Source organism: Tyto alba, unplaced genomic scaffold, assembly GCF_018691265.1.
Source record: "Tyto alba isolate M040663 unplaced genomic scaffold, T.alba_DEE_v4.0 Super-Scaffold_17, whole genome shotgun sequence".
Taxonomy (NCBI): Eukaryota; Metazoa; Chordata; class Aves; order Strigiformes; family Tytonidae; genus Tyto; species Tyto alba.
In genome coordinates this window covers 13,067,574-13,089,539 of record NW_024881279.1, presented here as the reverse complement: position 1 = coordinate 13,089,539, position 21,966 = coordinate 13,067,574, and the positions used below count along the sequence as shown (strand labels likewise).

The 21,966-nt window shown below is 49.1% G+C and overlaps 1 protein-coding gene across 4 annotated transcripts in view; it reads left to right on the top strand.

Moving 5' to 3' along the window:
• SH3PXD2B (SH3 and PX domains 2B) overlaps nt 1-21,966 on the top strand; it is a 78,886-nt gene that overhangs the window by 31,496 nt on the left and 25,424 nt on the right. For all 4 annotated transcript variants that reach the window (XM_033005563.2, XM_033005550.2, XM_033005557.2 and 1 more), the window contains exons 3-5: nt 2,048-2,123; nt 13,863-13,939; nt 18,138-18,229. In XM_033005563.2, coding sequence (XP_032861454.2) covers nt 2,048-2,123; nt 13,863-13,939; nt 18,138-18,229 — 245 coding nt within the window. The remainder of the gene's footprint in view (nt 1-2,047; nt 2,124-13,862; nt 13,940-18,137; nt 18,230-21,966) is intronic.

Sequence of the window (21,966 nt, the reverse complement as noted above, 5' to 3'; positions counted from 1 at the left end):
GGCAGGGCCAGAGGCACCTCTCTGCCATAGGGCAACACGGGTGTTTTACAGGGTAGTGGGGTATCATCCTCTATTTTTGTGGGTTGAGGGAAGAGCAGGAGGCCGTTGCGTGCCCAGGGAGGCTGGGGAAGTGGTGCTGCCCTGGAAGCCTGCAGTGCCTCGGCTGTGCTCGGGCTCGCTTTGTGGCTGCTGGTAACGTCACCGCAGTCCCTGGTTATTGCTGAGTCTGGAGTAATTTTCTTTGTTACAAACTCTTTCAAATTTGTTTTGAGAAGAAGCTGTAAACATGGTCCATTTCTGCTTAGTGTCATCCTGGCTTTGAGTTGTCTTGTTTTCATTTTGAAGAGAATATGAGAGCTTCTTTTGGTTTTCCTGTTGCCTTTGAGACCGTTGGGAGAGTTTTTTATTTCTTCTCAAAATGTAGGAAAAATACCTCCTTCCTTTTCCTCCCCCCCTCTAACAAACCTCAAGAATTTTATCCTGGTGCATTTGAGATCCAAGAAGAAAAAATGCAAGCATTGCATGTGCAGGGGTACGGAGGGCTATATTGACAAAAAGGACTTAGCTATAGCATAACAGCACTTTGAATAAGCTCATGCCTAGCAGTAGAGGAGTCCACAGCCCTTAGCTAGGAGCAGCGACCTCCTGTAAAAAGCACATGGAAAAATAGGTGCCAAAGAACAAGAGCCATGAAAACCAGGGAGCCAGCTGGGACACATCCCTGGGGGGTGTCAGGACCCTGGAGTTTGGCCCTGCACAGACTCCCTATGGTGAAGGGGCCTCCTGATGTTACACGGTGGAGCAGCAGACAGGAGGGAGCTTGGCTTGTGTGTCTGGCTGCCCGGTGGTGCCCGTCCTCCTGCCTGGCTGGGCGAGGGCAGCCTGCAGACCCCTCTCGGGGAATCAATGCCTCAGGCTCTCTGCTTGCATAGCTTCCTCTTTGAGTGAAATACTTTAAATATTAATTGGAGCAAAGGAGAATGGCTGTTTAGACTTTGTAGGTGCTCAGGACAGTTCCTAAGCAGGTTGTCTCCAGTGCTTCCATAAGCACTTAATTATTTATGCAGAGTGCCGTAGATTCATTAGGGAAGGTCAAGACTCGTTTCAGATACCCTGGGGACCAGTGAGCTCTTCAAGTGATGGGAGACAGAGCTCAGATCTATGCCTCAGAGAAAACGAGGGAGAGTTTGCATCTCCCTCGCCTTCCTGACAAAGGAGGGAGAGTATCTGAGTGGCTGGCTGGCTGGATGTGATCTTTCTCCTCTTCTGCTCTATGTAAATTGCAAAGCCCAGTCTGAATGCTTTTTTTTCCAGCAAGACCAAGTAAAGCAAATGCTGAGGAGATGGATCCTGCCAGGGCATCAGTATTAAGCACCATAGCAGCTGCAAAGAAGTTGTGTGCGTGTGCTGAAGCACCAGTGCAGGCACCCAGTGAGAGTGGGAGCTGGTTATCACCTCTCTTTGCTGACTAATTGTACTAAGTGCAGTTGCATTAGTCAGGAAATGATTTATTGAATGCTGAATATACGATAAAACATTCATCCCTCAAAGCCTGTGTAGCACAAAGCGTTCCCTAGTCTTGACGTATAACTTTATGGCCTTTCAGAGGCAAACATGAGTTGGTGCTGTGATTCCAAGTCAGCTGTAGTCCAGGAACTGTGTCAGTGCTGGGCTATGCTGGAGCTAAAAAGCTTAAAATATGCCTTTTTTGAGGAGCTTCTGAGATCTAGTGACTGAGGTCCATTGGGATGAAACTTAATAGCTGCAGAAATGCAGGTTACATGAATCACCCATGCTGAGCAGAATGACAGTGATGAGCAACATCGGTGGTGAGAAATGACCCTAAGGTCTTGTGCTTCTAGCATTGCTTTGGATGTGCTTCCCTCGGTACTGCGGGTCACTGTATTCTGGCTGTTGATGCTGTGTACAAAGTCTCAGGACACTGCTGGTTAGGAGAACGGGCTTCACCTCCTCCTGGGGAGAATGGCCTTGTGTTGTGCAAGTTAATCATTGACTTGAATCACCTCTCTTGCATTTCCTTTTCTAGATGCAAATGCTGGACAAGTTTCCGATGGAAGGTGGGCAGAAGGACCCTAAGCAAAGGATCATCCCCTTTCTTCCAGGTAGGCGAGTGGGTTCCAGCAAACATCATGCTGGTTTTGGCATGGCAGGAGTTTTTTCCCAGTCTGTATGTGAGCATACACGTGCTTTAGCTCTTATCTCCACCTGAGCAACAGCAAGTTCTTGGCCTGCACCGTGACCATTAAAACATCTGTATTTGCTAGTAACATGCCCACCGAGTGTTAAACCCCTTGGTTTAAAAAAAAAAAAAAGTGGAGAACTTAAGCTAAGCAACCCAGCTTGCACAGCTTCTGCCAGGACCAACCCCTGCAGCAGCCTGCTTGTTTTTGGGAGGGCCCTGGCCGGCACAGCACAGGGCTGAGTATGGTGTGGGGCTCCCCGGGAGCAGCTCATCGCTGTTTTTGCTGTGCAGCTCAAAGGGCCATCCAGAGAGAAGGAAATAACAATTGAATTCCACACGTTAAATCAAGCTGATTGACAGCCTTGGCTTCTTCCCATGATGTTCGGGACTGGTTGCTCAAAGACAGGATTTCTGTGGCGTGACGTGCGCCCTGCCAGCCTGACGTGCTGCTGAGCGTTTGTGTGCCCGAGGAGCAGAGGCGATGGTCCCTTGCAGACTTCGTGGTGCAGGGGGTCGCTTGTGGCTGCCCTTTGGTGCTGCTGCTGCTATGGGGAAAAAAAGAAGCCTAATACGCCTTGCAAAAATAACCAACCTGAGAGGGCCCTGGGAGCCTTTCATGCACCCATAGCTAATGGCTTTGACCACAGAGTTGTCTTTATCCCCACCCCCCAAGTAGCGAGTGGGCATATTTAGAAATGTCACAGTACCATAATCACTTCCAGCAACTGTCAGATCCATTTAGTGCAGCCCTTTGTGCTGTGCTCTGCCTTCTGGCTTTCCTAGAAACAGAAAGGCATTTAGTGAGCTTTACTTTTCTCTGACTGGCATGAAGAAAATAATTTACACCCCTTTCCGAGTAAGAGAATCTTGCCTGGGTTTCCCATAGAGGGATTTCTGATTCTGGCTTGTCTTGCATTGTACCATCAGCAAAAGCAAAGCACACCTGACGTTAATACAGCAGAAAGGCCCTTGGTGTACAAGTACTCCTGCCAGCAAGGAGTAGGGAGGAAGAATGAAAGCCAAATTGGCAAAGGGCATAACTTGGAAAAAATTGGATGTACGGTTTGGCTGTTCTGCACTTGCAGAAAATTCCCACCAAAATGCTGCTATTTTTGGAAGGCAGCGATCAGGCTCAGGGAGCCTGCTCAGAGCGCTGTTGCTTGCAGCACACTCATCAATATTTTTTTCTTCTTCTTAGTGTTGAAATATTTTCCCTTCGCTAAGAGGCATGTCACTGGGATTTCCATTGGAGAAAAAAAGGGGTTGAAGTTGCTGGAAAATAAAGCCTGGCTCTTGTGTAAGAAAGCAGTTTGGGGGAGTTAGGATGACCATCCTCTGGAGGGGCTTGTGTATTTCTGTGTGTCCTCTGCAGAGATATCTGCCCTTTTGCTCTGGTCCCCTTTTTGCAGCAGGATTAAACAATACCATTTTCAGAGGTAATCTCACATTGACTTGGAAAATGACTAGTTCATGCTTCTCCCAGAAATTTTTCTTGACATTTATTCATTTCTGCAATGGCTTGCGATAGCTAAGAAGAAAAAGACTACTGATGTAGCCTGCAGCTTTACCACTTATACTTTCAGGTGCCAGCACAGGGCAAGGGGTGGGGTGGCGAGAAGATCCCAGCATGGAATGGTGTCCTACCTCTGAGCAGGAGGTAACCACTGGAAAGACAGATAATCTTCTATCAGCATGTCCTGATGGGGCAGATTCAGAAGTCCTCTTGCTTCAGGGAAGTTGTGTTATTAAGAGGTGGGAATCATGTTGCCTTTGCTGCACATCACAGAGCAGTCAGGAGCTGGTGGGTTTCTGCAGAGCAGGATGATGAGCTGTACCTCCCTAGTCAGATGGCTTGCAAGCTGTGTCTGCTTCCGAAAGAGGACTTCACTTGTGGGGAAGAGAAGGATCCTTTAATAGTTGCTGGCTGAGCTAGAGGATGTGCAAAGCAGGATGGTTTCATTCTGGAGCAGTTCTTGGCCTTCCCAGTTTGGGAATGGCAATGGGTTTTGTTACTTACAGCTGAACCCAAACTTCATCTCTCTCTGCCCAGGGGTGCCATCCAGGCGAACTTGGTGCAAACAGCCTGGGTGTCTTTCTCTGCAAAATATAGTGCTAGTATGCTCAGACTTGCTAGGGTTTTGACTATGTTCAGTTTCTGTGAGCACTGTAGTTTGCTCCCAATCCCATTTTGAGCAACATTTTTAGCATCTGAATTTCATTACCATTGGAGATTTGGCTCCAGTGGTTTACTGAAAGTATGCTGCTTTCTGGGAAGTCTGTTGCAGAGTAATATTAGACATTGTGGCCACTGCAATTCTCAAAAATGTCTCCTGCAACCCTCTGCCTCTTGCAGCTCTGGCTTTCTTAGCAAACCCCTAAGCATCCCAAACTCAGGGTCACCACAGCTACCTGAGGAGGTGCCATCTGGGTTTGTCTGTCAGGCTGGTTTCCTGGAATGGGAGGAGTTCCATGACTACTCTGTAGTTACAACATCCAGCCCACAGGAACTCTGTTTGCTTTGTGTTGCTTCATTTTGTTAATGTTTGCTTTGAGGATTTGACTTCTTGGAAATTTCTAGATACTTTGGGTCTTTTGAAGTAGGTCTCTGATAGTATCAGAAGAGGCTCTTGTAAGTGTAAGTCCTTCAGCATATTCAGCTCTTCTGAAGTGCAGTCATAAAGCTGGATCCTCCGAAGTGCAGCAGAGCAATTGCACTTGAGGTTTGGGGCCAGGGGTTGTCCCTTCTAGCATGTTGGCACCACACTCATCCCATAGCACAGCTTGGTGGGGTCTGGGTTGGCCTGGCAGGACATGACAGTGTTCCTGCACTGTGCCTGAAAAGCCTCTGCCGCCATATAGGGGCATTTGAAGTGGGCTCTTGGCTACTTTTGCTGGCTTTGAGCCACTGGCACTGCCTGCCTACCTCATGTGGTGCTGAGGATGGCCCCTCAGGACAGCTCTGGTGGCACCCAGCCCACGTGTGGCATCAGCTGCGGTGCCTGGAGCGGCTGGCCAGAGAGAAGAGCCTTGTCACTGCCCAGCCCAGGGGACGTTGTGCTGGGCAGTTCCGTCCTCGCCTGCAGGAATTCACACTAAGGGTTACACACACATTGGCTGGGAGATGATGGTATGGAGACCCCAGGAAAGAATGAACTAAGAAAACAAATGAGCTCAGTTGGGCCTGCTGTGTAAGGGCTGTGCCAGATCTTTCAGGAAACAGCTTTTATAAGGAGAGTGGAGCCTTCCAAACTTCGTACAGCCCGAGTGGCCTGGAGCAGATCCTGGCCAGTCCGCTTCGCTGGAAACGTGAGCCTCAGCAAGGAGGGGTTGCCTGAGGCTGAGCTAACTTTGGCTGTAAAATTGCTTTTTAGGAAGCTTTTAGCTACAGACAATAGTGAACTCCCAAGAAGGGAGGAGGAGAAAGGGGGTTCGGTGAGATCATTTTAAAAACCAGAATTATGCTTCCTTTCTACTCCCTTCCCACCCTGATAACTTGCTCAGCATGGGCATCAGGGCTATCCACGAACTTTGGGGCTTTTCTCTCAGAACAACTGTGGGGATGCTAATAGCTCCCCACAAAGGCCCTGTGAAGGAGGTGGAGAACAGCTCATCTATTTTCCAACTACAGTACTTGGCTTTCCTCGGTCCCATTGCATCTTCATCAGAGAGCTGGAGATGGAGCAAGGGTCCTAATTACTATTTTCTGCTCTAGCAAGATGGGTATCTCTGCTGTAGCACTGTTGGGTGGATGATCCCAGGCTAGCTTGCAGCCCATAATCAGTGTGGCTGCCTTTTCTGCAGGGTTTCAGCTAACCCTGCTGATGTGCAGACAGTATTACCCCAGGCAGAGTGCTGTGCTGGAGCAGTTGCTCTGCTTCCGACCTTTGAGATCTCTTGAAAGAAACTACCTTACGTTTTTCTCCATTACATGGCACTGTAGGCCATAGATGCAATGGCCTTGGAAACATTTTGCTACTATTCCAGCAGAATCTCAAACCACGAGAATGTAAGGGACTGTCTTGATAGGGGCACTGTTTAATTCAGCTTGATTTCACAGCCATCAGGGACACCATGCTTATGCTACACCCAGGACAGCCCCAGAGGCACTTGCTGGTTCCCTTCCTTTTCACCAGGAATATGTGCACAGCGCAGAACTTTGCCAAACAGATGCTAAGTGCAGGGCTCCTGGAAACGCCATCTCCCATGCCTACTTCCCAGTCCTAGGAATAGACCGTAGCTGGCTGCTTTGTGAGCTGGGATTAATTATGTGTACGTTTGGGGCTGCCTTTTTTTGAAGTGAGTTTGGAACCTGTGCCAGGGAAAATCTGGATGTGATTTGAAAGGTGCAGAGGAGTGAATTCTTTCCGAGGCAGTGGGGCAGGGGGAGAGCGGGGCTAGTCCTTCAGGATAAAGCAAGAGGCACAGCTGGTTTTCCGTTCTTGAAATATCTGGCTTGGTTCGCGGCCATGATCGGTAGGGTCGTGTGTTTCGGTTCTCTGCCCCTCCAGCTTGCTGGACATCCAGTAGCAGCCTTTGACTCAAGAGGAGCCTCAACCATTTTGCTGGTTGAAAACCCTCTGCCTCCTTTTTCTCAGCTCCTTGCTCCCCAGCATAACTTCAGATCTGCCTGGAGAATTCCCACGGGAGGGAATAATTTGCAGAGCCCTGTTTCCCTACCTGTTTGTTTGGAGAGATTAACTCCCTTTGTGGTTTGCCTGCTCTGTCTCACACTGCTGGAGACCTGAATTCCTTATCAGCCCTTTCCCCAAGCTCTCCTCTGACACTTTTCAGTCCTTGATGAATGACTGAGGCAGTGGGAGCCACACTGCATCACTTTGCAGCCCCTGCCATGTCTGTCCGCCCCCACTCCTCTCATCCGGAGCTGATGCTCTCGGTTGATCAGATAAAGCGAAGCAGCCTTGATTAGCCACAAAGGGGGTTCTTCCAGCCCTGGGAAGCAGAACCTTTCTGGCACCAGAGGAGTTTTCATGGGCAGACAGAGTATCTTCCGTGAAGCTTCTCTGGCTGCTGCCAGCTCCACTGAATGGGGGGATGGAGCTCGTGCCCCCCAGGGATGACCTGCAGTGGGTGATGGGCACCAGCCTCCTCCTCCTCCTGCCCAGTTGGGTATGAGGCAGAACACCGATGTTATTTCTGCTGTTGATGCCCTGAGCCCAGTGATGTGCAGCTTCAGTGCAGAAGGGCAACCTCTGCTCCAGCTGTTGGATAGCAAAAAAAAAAAAAAAAAAAAAGCCAGCAGATTGTGCCCTTGATTCCTGGCCAGTCTATATCAGTGAAAGGACTGTTACAGTGGGGTTTTGTAGGGGAAGAGAGTGTAGGAATTATGGCAAAGGAAGGTATTAAGGAGGGATTTGAAGGAAACCATGCCAGTGGTTGAAAGAAACCATGCCATGGTATGGTAGTGTTTACAGGAAAACTACCCATAGGGTGAGGCACAGTATGGGACAGTTGGAACAACAGCAGTTGTGGAACAGTGCTGGCTGGCCTGAGGTTCACAGGGACATGCTGGATGGATTTGCTGTCTGTTCATCATGTTGGATGAACTCCTGCTGATGTGTGGTGGGCCTCTGGCTACCGTGGATGGAAATAAGAAGCAGTGGTGGAGAGAGAGGAGTGTGCCCGTGGAAGAGGGGAAGAAAGGAGGGGTGCAGCTGCGTTGGTGGGACATAGAGCTTTGTAACTGGGAGGCCTTCATGTTCCAGGAGGTTGTGAGCTCTATCCACTGACTGATGGACTCTTGAAACGGCATCAAAGTGTTCTGCTGTGGTTTTCCAGGTTTCCCTCCCAGCAGGGTGAAGAACACTGCCAGCTCCCTGCTGTCAGCCCAGAGCTCAGGGCAATGAAGGAGGAGGAACGGAAGCACTGGGACAGTTTGAAGGCCAGAGCTGAGCAGATGGTGCCAGGCGGGTCGAAAGAGAAGGGAGGGAAGGGGTCAGTCAGGGGAAGGGAAAAGCAGGTGTGAGTGCCCATAGCTGCCTTTCCAGGCTGCTTACAAGGTCTCCCCACCTCTGCCCTGCTGCTGCCCAGCTGGGGAGACAGGATGCTTGATGCCAACTCAGAAGTCCTTCACATGTGGTGAGGTGTTGGCTTTGTGGTAGGCTGAGATCTTTTTGTTAGGTTTCCCCCCTCGGCAGTTCCCTCTCTGAGATCCAGATGGTGCCCCCAGTGCTGAAGTGCCTGTACTGGTGTTTGCTTTGCTGTAAAAACAAACCAGGGTCAACAAGGCAATAAAACGGGTAAACAAATGCTCAAGTCGGCAAGGGGAGCTGGAGACATGGCTTCTGCTGCTTTGTTACTCTTGAATTCATCTTTTCTTTGGGTAGGTAAAAGCCTCAACTGCTTGGCAGCAGTCCCTGAAGAGCACAGCTGGCTTTGGCCACAGCCCATGAATCAGCTCAGTCCCGTGTACAGCATCAGTTCTCCTTCATGGGACTGGGGGGGCCTGGGGAGGAGCAGCAGGGCGAGAATTAGCATTGCTTGCCCTTTGTATTTCCTCCCTGTGGTGAATCCTCTGCCAAGGGCTGCCACTCCTGTCCTGCCCCTTTCCTACAGTGTTCACGGGGACAGGGGATAGCGGGGGTCTTCTCCTGGACAGCACTGTGATGAAGGTCCTCCACCTATCCCAGTTGCTTTTATGTTGTATATAAAGCACGTGGTGGTTTCTGGAAAATGCTGCATAAAAAGCTGGATACTTGTATTATTTTTGGGTGGTAAAGTTCAATTTTGACTCTGATGTCCTGTTGATGTAAATATTTATGGCATCTTACTTTTTTAAAAATTAAACTAATCCTTGTTACTCCAAGACAGCTGCAACCCTACAATAATAATAATAATCTGTTCTGCACTGCTTAATTCTCCCCAACAGCTGTAACCAGCCAATGAGTGTATGAAACGTGATATCAGGTGTAGCTGGAGAGATGTAGACAAGGAACATCCACCCACTCCTGTACTGAAGATCAGTGCAGAGAGACTTCATTTGTTTTGATTTTTAAGGAGTTGTATGTATTTCATCTCTCTCCCTTTTGGTTTTATTCCGTGTCTTTAAAGGATGGGTTGTGTTGATCAGATTTCTCCATACAAAATGCTCATGGAGAATAATAATACTGCCAGCTTACCCTTAAAGAGCAGATGCATGCAGAACACCTAACTTCTGTTGGGAAAGGGGCTTAACAAATGTATAGCATGTAATGCTTTGGTGCATCTACAGCTGCGTTAATGTAGTGTATAATAAATTTATTCACTGGAATTAAGTGTTGTATATTCTACTGAAGAAAAAACACTTTCTAAATTGCAACTTGTAGACAGAGTGCCTTCAGAGCCATTGTCATCCTCAGGGGCACTACTTTTTCTCTGTAGGTATTACTGGGTTTTCAAGACCTAGAACAAGCAGGCAGCACGTCCTGGAGTCTGGGTGTTTCTTGCACAGGGAGACATGCAAGGGCAGCCATTCTGTAGTAGTGCCTTATCTCTGTTTTCTTTTTCCAAAATCAACTTACTTGACACGTTTTCAAGTGATAAATGTTTGGTCTACTCATAGCTTTGTTTGTGTGTATAAAGGACAGGATATTTTACTGCACTTCCTTATGCAGTGACTTTCTTGTGCTAGCAGGGACGGAGACTCATTGCTCTGATAGCTCATGCATAACATTATGTATGTAAATAAGAAAATCTAATCATTTCTGAGTTGCTTGAGTTGTGGTAAGAGTGAGAAGCTGGTGAATTGGAGCCTGCAGCAGCACTGACCTTACCAGCTGATGAAAAACCCCACTAATCAGCAAGATGTGCAGAATTGCCTCCTTCCCATGTCTTCCCCTTGGTATTCCTCAAGCTGACATTGAGGTTGAGGGCAGGAACCCTGTTATGAGGCTGTTAAGAGTAAAATGAGCCTCGCCTGAGGATGTTCTTAAAGAAAAAGTAGAGCTTGTAGTAATTTTTCTTATATTGGAGCAAATTTTGCTGAGTTTGCAGGCATCTAGGAGTCAAGGATCTGAACTCCATCACGGCTGTCCTTGCTCCTGCTAGATACCACGAAGGCAGCTGAGATTGTTCCCCCTTTGCTGCTGCTCTGCATCTCATGCTGCAGATTTACCGAGTGAACAGCTCAGCTAACTGGGAAACTTCACTGTGGAAAACCAAACCCCAGAGACCTTCCCCTCCTTTCTGCTGGCGTCTTTCTGTGCAGATGTTCCTCGCTGTTCTTCATGGCCTGCCTTTACCTGGAGCTAGATTATACTGTGCCAAAGCTGGGCCAGCGACCAAGCCCTTCTCTGCACAGTACCTGTGTGTCAGCCTGCTCGTTGGAAGAGTCCAGGACAGCAATTACCCAACACAGTCATCAGACTTAACTTTCCTCTTGCCTTGGCCATCTGCCCATTTCTTTGCCATGTGTTTCCTTTAGGATCTAAAGGAGCTAATCCTGAGCCTTCTCCTCCCCTTCAGCATGAAGGAGTATCTGCTGTGGGCAGGAGGAACAGAGTCCACCTGGACAGTTAGCAGGGCAGTAACCCAGTACCAGCCTGAGAGTCGTTACAAGCTCCTGGAGGCAGCCAAAAAAGTGAAAAGCAGAGTGTGCTTAAAATGAGGTGTGGATGACGGGCACCATTGCCTTTGCCGTGTCCCTTGGAGCTACAGCAGTGAGGGGTGCAGATATGAGATGAATAATGTCATGCATTTCTTTTGTGTTGTGCGGTCTTTAGCCATGTGAAAAACCCTAGCAGGCAGCACTGTTATTCCCATTTTGCAGACACGGTCTAAGGAAAATGTGCCCAGGATAATGTTGCATCTCATTGACCCAGCAAGTTGACCGTCTTTCACTTCCAAGGAGGGAAGTAGTTTCCTGCACTCTCTTGCCTTTCGAGTCAAGGATTTATAATAGCTGTATTTGGCAGCACTGAAGAGTCTGCAATTATGTTAGTTAGGCATTTTGATTAAAAACCCGCTTTTTGTTAGAAAATAAACTTCCTTGTTGAAAAATACTAGATCTAGAGCAAATCAAGAAAGGAGCTGGATTTCATGCTGGTTCATATGCTCTGTGATGTATTTATTCCCCCAAACTATATTCTTTTTATTATTATTCACTAGCATCTGTTTGTTAAACATTTGAATATGCCAATCATGTCCTGGGCTGCATCAAGAGCAGCGTGAGCAGCAGGTCTAGGGAGGGGATTCTCCCCCTCTGCTCCACTCTGGGGAGACCCCCCTGCAGTGCCGGGTCCAGCTCGGGGGCCCCCAACAGCAGAAGGACACGGAGCTGCTCGAGCGGGGCCAGAGGAGGCCACGAAGATGCTGGGGGGGCTGGAGCAGCTCCCCTGGGAGGCCAAGAGAGTAGATTTGATCTAAGGCAGAAATTCTTCCCTGTGCGGGGGGTGAGGCCCTGGCCCAGGGTGCCCAGAGCAGCTGTGGCTGCCCCCTCCCTGGAAGGGTTCAAGGCCAGGTTGGACGGGGCTGGGAGCCCCCTGGGCTGGGGGAAGGGGGCTCTGCCCGGGGCAGGGGGGTGGGGCTAGAGCATCTTTAAGTTCCCTTCCAACCTCAACCATTCTATGATTCTATATTCCCACACCCAGAGCTTATTATTTCAGATATTTATAATGTACCCACCCATCAGTGATTTAATTTTGGCAGGCATAAGATCAAAACAGCTATTTCTTACAATTGCCAACAAAACTATTGTGATCCATTCATGTTTTTAAAAATCATCATTCAAATAGAAACCTTTGCAGCAAATATGCTGTGACTGCTGATGAGAAGGAAAAACTGTTGATCGTTTTCTTGTCTGATGGAAAATAATTGCCATAGACAAGGAAAGGAGCTCCAACCTGGTTGTCACTCCTAGTCTTTCCAGACAACTTCTGTGTTCCCAGGCTATTTACCCTAAGAATCTAAAAGACAGATTGAATAGAGGGTTGGGTTTTGGGTTTTTTTTTTTTTTTTTTTCACTGTATCATAAGGACTGCCAGACTTGGCTCTGGCAGGCTGGGAGAAGGAATGCATTTCAGAGCAGAGCATTTCCCACCATGAATCTCTGAGCCCCTTGCTGTCAGCAGGACATAAATGAGAAGCAATCCTCCTGGTACGAGCTGGTCTGACCCTACGCATTTCACTGGAGGGCAAGTATAGAGCTAGTACTGAGTGTGATTGCTGTGTGCTCCATTGGACAGTCCAGTTTTTAAGGCATTCTGCATTAACTGAGCCGAGCAGCAGATTTGGCTCCTCTATAAAGTCCTCATTCATGCTCCTTGCAAGCTGAAGTTGGGTTGGCTTACTTCATGTCTGCTTAAAAAATGCATTGGCAAGCGGTACAAGTCATGCATGTTCCAGATCCCAGGCAAGTCAGGGAGAAGTAGGGGGGTGACCCAGCCCTGGTTTTAAAATTGTGATAAGCGTGTGGCCATTTTACCATGTCTTGTTCTTGGGTAGCATGGTAGCATCCAGCCTCTGGTTCCAGCAATGCTGCAGCTCCTACAAAGGTTCACTGTAGGGGTTGAAGATAGACATGATGCAGTGAAGGGCTGTGTGACTCTCCAGAGTGCTTTTCACTGTTCTCACATTGCTTGCAAAGAGGTGTGTTGATATTTGATTGTGAAGGGGAATTTGGCTTCTGGATTGCCCATGGTGACTTCTTTGATAAGTGAGAGGATTGCATGGACAGACACATCAGTTGCTCTCCCTGGGTTTGGTGGTGGGATTGGAAATGCAGGTAGGGACAAAAAGAGAGACATTCCTGCGCTATGGGAGATGTCAGGAGGAACTTGAGGGAACTTCTTTGCCACCCACTCCCCCAAAACTCAGCTTTCCGGGTGTTTGTGTTGCAAAGCAGCAGTGCCAGTTCCTGGTGCTTTGGGAAGTGCGGGTCTGAAATCCTGCCGTGTACCAGTCCTTTTGATCACTGAGTCTCTATGTATATGTTTCACTGTCTGCTAATGGCTTTTGTCTCATTAAATGCCAGAGAAGCTGTTCTCTGTGCAAACAGCTTGAAGCATTTAGGGCTCATTAGACTTCAAAGAAAAGAGGCCTGTACCACAAGCCAGAGGGGAGGAAATGGAGTGCCAAGAGGATCCCATTAATGGAGAACAAAAATAAACCCCAGACAGGAAGGAAAATCCTATAGGTCTGACTCAGAGCTGCAGTCCCAACACTGTGACTTCAAGGACCAGTTCAACATGGAAGCTGCACAGAGAGAAACCCTCTGGCTTGACTTCTGCCCACACTAGACCCGGGTGCCCTGAGCAAGCCTGGAGCCTGCAAGGAGAGTCCCACATGCACAGGCAGTCCCAGGGATGTCTGCTTCTCTGGCAAGCACTGGTGTTTGCCAGTGGACTTATCCACCCAGGAATTGCATACCAGCAGACTATAAGGTATCAGGCACTTACTGCTCCTCCATCATCATGATATTGGTGAAAGAAGATGAGGATGCAGTTTGCTGGTAGTTGTTCCCTTTCTCTCTCATTGAACATGCTTGCCACTTTAAATGTACTTTATTCTAATAAGGTATTTAATTTAGGGGAGGGAACATGCTTTTCTATAGGTACAGTGCTTTTGGTGAGAACAGGATGCACAGGTCCTGACAGAGTGATTCAAGAGAGAGTGTTCCTGGGTGTTGTGCTGACCTGCTTTTCTCCCTCCATCTCTCCTGTTGCAGGAAAGATCCTCTTCCGACGGAGTCACATCCGCGATGTTGCAGTCAAGCGCCTGATACCTATTGATGAATACTGCAAGGTAAGGGGAGGTTTCTAGGGTCAACCAAAGATGAAGCCACCTTGATCAGGCTTGATCCTTTTTAATAGTATATAATGGTGTACCAGTGCTGGCAGAGTGGGGAGTGTGGGCTATTCCCCACTACCAAACCCTTTCTGTGCTGAAAACCCACCCACTGATTTGCTTTTCACTCCATGTGATTAATACTGAGGACCTGGAATCTGGCCTTGCAGGGTGTAGGGTGGCCCAGCTCCACACCACCCTGCTGCTGTGCTTTCCCTTTCTCTTCTTTCTTGAGCTGCAAAGCAGAACCAGCTTTCCAGATGGGCTGTAAAGGACCTGGCTACCCTGCCATGTCCTGTCTGGTAGGCAGTTTGGAGTGAAGTGGTTGTGTGCAGAACTAGGCTTGAAGGACACAGTTCCTCAGGGAGCCTTTCCTTTCGCATCTCTTGGGAGAGACCTGCTGTTTTATGTTGAAGACAGCACGTTCTTGGTGGGATGATCCCAAAATGGGACATAAACTCCCATTACTGGTTATGTAAAGCAATTACTTGTGAAGAGGTATGATGCCTTGTACCTGCCAAGAATTATTGGAAGCCAATAGAGATCACCTCATCATAGAGCCAAAATACAGTTGACTGTCTGTGTCCTTTTCTTGATAAGGCTGAGATGGTTTGCCCCATACTCTTGAATAATATAAGACTGTGCTTAAGTATAAGGCAAATTATGGTATTAGGGCATTTTCTTCTGGGAAAAATAAAATACTGAAGTCCACAAAAAATTATTTTCGCAAAAATGAAGTACACTACATCTCATCATATTGAAGAAGTGCAATAGTACTTGCAGCAGCCATGAAATGGTCTGGAGGTAGGTCCAATACTTCCAAAACCCAGTCTGAATGCTGTTGAAAACATATCCAAAGATTTCAAAACCCAAGGGAGAAGATGGGGAAATGCTGCAATGTCCATTGCATTCCTTCAGTGCGGGAAGTGTAGCAGTGACTGTGGCCTAGGACTTTGCATGGTGCAGGAGACTCTGGATTTTGGGAGGGCAGGGGATGGAAGGGATGTCATGGTTGGAATAACAAGTGCAAGGATAAAGGTGAATTAGCTCTGCAGTGGAGCTGTGGGTGAAAACTGCTGTGGGCCAGAATAGCAGATGAGAGCAGGGTGATGGAGGTGTGCAAGGTGTGCTTGGACCTATGTGCTCCACAGAGTGTGGGGGAAGCTGATGGTGCAAGTAATGACTTGGCTCCAGCCAGATGCAATAAGCACCTTGTCTTCTGAGTCACTAAAATATGCCAGCTACATACAGACACACACAGCCATAAATTTAATTTTTGGGAAGAAAAAGTCCCTAAGTGATAAGATGCTGCAGCTGTCTCTTTCAGAATAATGCCATTAATAGCATAAAATATAATGAATCCATTTGACTTAACAACTGGAACATAATGGCTGATGTTATATGACCCACTTAGAGAGCTGCTCTCTCCTCCTCCTGTTAGTGCATTACCAAGTAATAACATACACACTCTGCCTGCCCTTCCAGTTGCTGCTACTTAACCGTAAAGCTGCTGAGCTGAGGGTGGGTGTGGGGCCGAGGGCTGCAGGGATGTGGAATGAGCAGGGAGTCAGCGGGAGCAGAGAGATGTTGCTCCTGGGCATGCTGTGGTGCAAATCCGGCTGCAGGATCCCTGCACACTCTTACTGCTGTGTTTATTGTTGGAGGCGGGTATTGCACGTGCCTGGAGGGTGGTGGTGTAGAACAGAAATACAAAATATCTCCTCCAGTTTGGCCCTGCTAAGTGAGAATTGAGGATTAAGTGAATATGCAGTGAACAAGTTTCCACAGAAAACTGAGTAAGAAAGTTTTTGCTTTCTTGTCTCCTGCGAGAGAAGTAGGGTGTCTTTGTTCTCTGGGAGAGCACTGGAAAGAAGGTAGGTGAGATTTGGGGTGGAAGTTGGTGAGAGGAGCAAGGGAGGGAACCACTGCTTTCACAAGGCAGTGCTCTTGCTGAAGGGCTCTGTTCCAGGTCCTGCCATACTGAAAAAAGCGACAATTTAAAGTGAGGTGAAAGAAAAGCAGCAAAAGAATCACAGTAACTGGTAAGAGCAACCAGTTGCTGAATGAGACTTCGAACAACCTTAGGAATGACAAGGAGGGGGAGTGGAGGCCTGAAATTTCTTCCCATTTCTCCAGTTTATTCTCTTTGTGTTCTACATCTGTTTGTCTTTCCCCTGGTGCAGGAACTGCCTTCCTTCTATCTAAAGGGTTTTGAGAATGTGTTAGAGGGTTGAGGAAGGAGTTGCAATGCTGTGATGCTCTTCTCCAGTGAGACTGGGTAGACCTCTAGCAGCAACATTTTGAGAGAATAATCCTGTCTCACCCCCTAGAAAATGGACTTCAAAGCAATAAGACTCATCTGTCTTTGGTAAATGACCTTTCTCCTCAGGCTTGCAGGCAGCAGGGTGAGTGAGGTGGCTTGCTGCGGCTCCAACACCACAGACAGAAGCTATGTGCTGATGGCCCTCCCCAGTTCACTCCTTTGGGTGTCAGAGCCAGAGATGGGGCAGATGTCATGCTATTTGTGCCACTGTTTTTGATTTGGTGGCTATAGCTGCTGGCTGGCTAGATAGACTTCAGGGTGGCCTGCTTGACTTGGCCACCACTGTGTCAGCTGGGTCAGCTCTAGGTAGGTTTCCTTCAAGACATCCTGAGAAATGAGCTGTGGGTCTTGCCTTTCATCCGCCCAGCACAGGGTGTTTTCTGTGATCATCCACTGCTACTGGAGGACACAGAGCCTTCTCCAGGCCACAGCATGATTTTGGCCCAGGAGCAATTGTGTAGATCATGGGATGCTTGGAATTGGGGAGTGGTACCCACATGGGAACGGCATGCAAAACCTTGTCTTTGAATAGCCTTTCCCTGGACCCAAAAGCCTTAGAGTTGTTTTCTATCCCTTGTCTTTCACATGATCTTGATTGAAGCTGGCCCATGATTAGTGGTCTGCCTGTCTGCTGTGCTGGCAGTGAGTGACTGTGTGCTGAATGACTGGAAGGGCTTTTGGGGGCCAGCAATTAGGTCGGTGTGGAGCCACATCTGATCTATGTGGTAACCCTGGGGCTTTGCAGATGTAGCTTTGGCTCTGATACAGAAAGAGTGGAGGTTTGGTCTGCCCACAGTGCTATCATGAGATGGCTGTGACAGCAAATGAAGGGGAGGGGGGATTATATAGAAAATTGGTCAAACATCTGCACCAGGTCAGGCTGCAGTGATTTCATATCATCCTTCTTCAATTGCATATCTTTTACTTTTTGCAGTTGCCATCACCCATGGCCCCATTCCCTCCCATGAGCAGAGAACAGGGCAGGGCTCTCTGCCAGGCAGCTGCCCACCCCACCTTCCCTGCCCAGCCCTCGCTGCAGCCCGCGTTGAGAAGCACCTACAAGAACTCTGGCCCAAGGCAAATATTGCTGGCCCAGACTCTGCCCCCAGCTCCCAGAGACATGCACACACTCACCCTGCAAATCCCACCATTGAAACCTGTCTTTTCGCAAAAGGCTTCCTTGAAGGGAAAGGAGAAAAGCAGAGGCAGCTTACAGCTCCTGACATTCCACAGTGAATGTAGCAGCCTTCCAGCCCTTGCCCTGACGAGCTGGTGTCCACGTTTTTGCCTCCCGTTGGTTTTCTCCCTCCCTCTTCCCGAGGTGCTGTTGCCCAGCAGAGCATTTTTGGGATGTGCTGGTCAGGGCTGATGGCACTGAGTGTCTGCCACGTGTAAATGCCCAGCCTTTCCCAAGGATGATGGCTCCATGCCCACAGCATGGCTGGGAAACTGAACCCTGCCATGGCTAGGAGGGTGAATGCTGGGATGGACATCCCTTTGGCTCTTGGCCTGCAAGGGCACATCTGTCCAAAAGGCTGGAGCTGGGCTAAGTGGGGCCTGGGAGGTCTCTGCTTATTCTCCTTTAGTCTTCAGTTGCATTTGGGGTGGTGCGATGGGTGTAACTGGGGGCTCTCTGGGTCTTGCCCCACTCTGGTGTGTGTTTGCTGTAGCTCTCCCCTGCCTGGCTCTGCTCTCCTGTGTGCCGGGGACCGTGGGGGTGCCAAGCCTTGGTGCCATGACCCCATCCCTTGCACTCTGAGGGCTTGTCCTCACTCAGCTCCTTGCACAGTCTTGATGCTTCCCATCACTGGTGTCTCTGTTTCTCTTCCACAGGCTCTGATCCAGCTGCCTCCCTACATCTCCCAGTGTGAGGAGGTTCTCCAGTTCTTTGAGACACGACCTGATGACTTGACACCCCCCAAAGAGTAAGTTGGTTGGGTGGCTACCACTGCCAGGGTAGTGATGAAACACAAACTGCCCTGAACTTGCTGGTATCCATAAGAGTCTGATGTTCATCAGAGTTCCCCCAGTGAGTCACAGATCTGGGATTTGGAGGCTTTCTTGGAGAGGGAATGGGGGCTGTGCTGCTCAAGGTGGACACCTCTGCCCAAACAGCCAGATCCTGGTGTAGCCTTCTCCAGCGAGGAAGTGGAAACATAGCTTTGGGACCCCATGAAGTGTTGGTCTCCTCCCGAGCCACTTTCTACTTGCAAATGCTGGCTTCAGAAACATGGTCAGTCTGAAAAGCCTCATTTTACATGGTTACTAATGACCTCTGCCTCGTTCGGAAGGCTCTTTCCCTTAGCCATGTCCATGAGCCCCATCCATAACAATGCTCTAGAGTCTTTCCATGCAAAACAAGGAACATTTGCAAGGAATCTCGCGTGCCTTACGCAACTCTGTGTGGTTATAAGTCTTGTGACTATGAGCTACTTTGGCCAGGAGCCACCCATCTCTTCCTAATCACAAGCAGCATAAATCTGTGCAGCCGCCTCCATCTCCTGCTATGCTGCTCTCCCTTTTTATGCTGCATGTGACACAATGCGCGGCTCTACCAAAGGTTGAGCAATGGAGGAGGCTTGATTAATTGTTAGAGGAAAGGCAGTAAATTGATTTGACATTATTCTATATTGGAAGGGTGTGGAGTTAGATAAAGGGATTTTGTTTTTCTCCTCAGCAGCAATACTGAGCCTTTCAGGTTGCCAGCTAAGTATTATGCTTGTGTGGACTACCCCTTCTCCCTGGGTTTTTGATTTTTTTTCATTCTTTCTCTTAATTCCCCCTTCCCCCATTCATGCTTTCCTCCTTTGGCTCCCATTTCTATTCGCTTGGCCTGTCATCATTCCTCCCTTAGCTCATGGTCACTTGATGAGATTGATCTGAGGGCCCTGGAGACCATTAACTAATTGCTTGCTGTCGGCTGGCGCTCTCATCCATCCTGCCCAGCTATTACTCACCACTTAACCTGTCACCCCGTCAGTCATCCCTCAGCAAAGGCAGCCGCTCAGGGCAAAGCAAGAGACACAATGAAAAAATGAGCTTGCAAGGACACTAGGTGGGGGTTTATTGCAGGGGTTAACAGCCCCTGAGGCTGTTTTGGGATGTGGGGGGTTGCCTGTGCATGAGTCTTTGAGCCCTGCATGAGAGGGTGGTGAACTGCTTGGTAAAAGGAGTCAGCTACTGAACCTGCCAGTAGCTGAGGCACCTTCATACAAGGTGGGTTGAAGGGCAGCTCAGCTTCAGTCTTGCACTCTTTACCTTTATTTTGTCTTGTAGACTGAGCCAGAAATCAGGCAGGGTGGGGGCTGAGACCAGAACAAGGAGCACGTTCAGATGTGTAGACATTTGGGTGCTGAGTGTCAGCCCCAGAGCGGTCCAGCTCTGCGCTCTGCTGTGTTTGAAGCTGTAGCTCCTGGCCAAGCAGTGATCAGTGCCATGTCCCTCGTCATCTCCCTGGTTTGGGTCCCGCAGACAAGGGGAGCAGAGGTGCCAGCCCAAAGTCCGATCCCAAACCTGTGCTTGTGTTGCGTGGTCTGCAGTGTCCTGCGGTACTGCTGAGCAGGTCCTGGGTGCCCAGTTGCACTCACTGCAAAATTGCCGTGTGTTTGAGAGTGTTTGACCATTGCTGTGCTGGATGGGCGAGCAGGTGATGGCAGCATAGAATCTGGCAGTGGTTGTGCTCCCTCCCGCTGCCTGATCCTCTCCAGGGAAGAGAGGCAAGCTTGCAGCACAGAGTTGGACTTAGCAAGTGACTCTTGTCCATTTGCTTCCAGCAGCAAAATGCCACAGCATCTCAAGGACATCTTTGTTCTGTTTCCTATCCCAGCCTGAATGCCAGAGGGGTACTTAGTAGTTACAATTCAAAATGCTAATTAATAAAAGTCCTTGATTTTCTCCTCTGGAGAGATTGGTGGGAGCCCTTTCCTGAGCCCCGAGTGCTGGCGTGCCGCCAGCTTACCAATAACGAGATGAGAGCTGTGATAGACGGCTGGGCTGGATCAGACGTGATGGCGTGTCTGGGGCTTGGCCGGATGTCATCATTCATCCAGCAGATAAATACTTCTCTCCCAGAATTTGAAAGGGAGCCAGGCCATGAATGGAGTGAAATAAAAAAAAAAGGCAGTTTTTTATGCTGGGTGGCTGAAAGGCAGGAATGAGGGAGAGAAAAAGGACTGGTCAGCATGCTTGGTGCCAAGCCAAGCAGCTGCTCTTGCAGCACCGTGGCTGGGAGCCTTCCTGCTCCCCATCTCTCCCCATCCCTTGCCTCTGCTTCCCCAGCTGACACCTTGGGTCGCAGCAAGCCCACGAGAGCGGCAGCTCGTGGCAGTGAGGGGGATGTGCCTTTGAGTGCTGTTGGATGCACCCTTTGCTTGCTTTTATTTGGGGTGGAGGTAGAAGATCTGCATAAATCACATCATGCCAGGATGCCTAGCCACTTTCAGGGGCCATGGTTAACTGCAGTCTGTGGAGCTCTGGTTTAACTGCAAAGGGTGAATTTAGTCTTGGGATCTGGCAGTGTTTGGAAATCAAAAGAGGAGGTTGGACAGCCCATGCATCTATCGCTGGGCCCCTGTGGTGTCTACTTTCCCCAGCTCTTGAGGTCTTTCTGGGCTGAGCCAGGGCTCTCCTGTGCTCCTGCAGTGCAGCTCCCTTCAGTGTCCCTTTGCCAGTGTTGGGAGCACTAACAAAAACAGGTCACTGCAGTCTACCAGCCCTGCAAGCTTTGTTCCTCCGTCCTTCTCAATCTCTCACCTGCTCTACAAGCCCCAGCCCTGCTGCTGGCATGTGCAAAGGGAGATCAAGTGGACAGGGACTGAATGGAGAGGAAAAGAGTCAAATGCTGACTTTGTGCATCCTTTTTTTCCCCCATTGCGTAGATCACAGCTGAAAGCTGAGCTGAGACAGGAGTCTCCGGCAGCCAGTGGGTGGAAGAGGGAGGTGAGGCCCTTCCTCCATCCCCTCACACACAGCCGCCAACTTTCCAGTGTCCTCCTGCCTGGAGGGACCACTTCAAACAGGAGAGCAGATTGAGGTTGTGATGTTTCCACTGGCAGTGACGATCCATGGTGTTTGTGATGTGGATCCATGTCCAGCAAGCTCTGGACTGGGATAACTCAACTGCTTCCACCTTGGAGGGCTGCCTGGTGGTGGGTCAGAGTGGGGCTGTAATCCAGAGGGATTGGTTAAATTTGGGAAGAGGTGACTCCACAAAGCAGTGGTGGGAGACAGAAGGAGAAGAGAAATCATTACGGAAAGAAAAAATCCGGAAAGTTAGCAATCTGTGAGGATGTGGGACTTTTCTCCCCCGTGTTGGATGGAAGCCCTATGAAAACTGCATTTTCAAAGAAGAGAAATCATCAAATTCTTGCTCTCCACGTACCTCAGCAGGTCTGACCAGGAGCAGGATGCTCAGCTGTTGAGGTGGAAAGTTGCTGTGTGCGCCCCCCAGCCTTACCTCCCATCCACCCTTTTTCAATTTAAAGCCATTTTTAGCCACAGCAGACAGTTTCTGGAATAAGGCTGGGGAAGTCTGAATGGCTGGGCACAAAGCCACTGCTGAGTCAAAGCATTCAGCTGCTAACTCTCTTCGCCAGCTGAATGTCGGCTGTTCGACATACAGGAGCCTAGGTTAACTCCATAGTGAAGCAAGATCCTAAGTAGT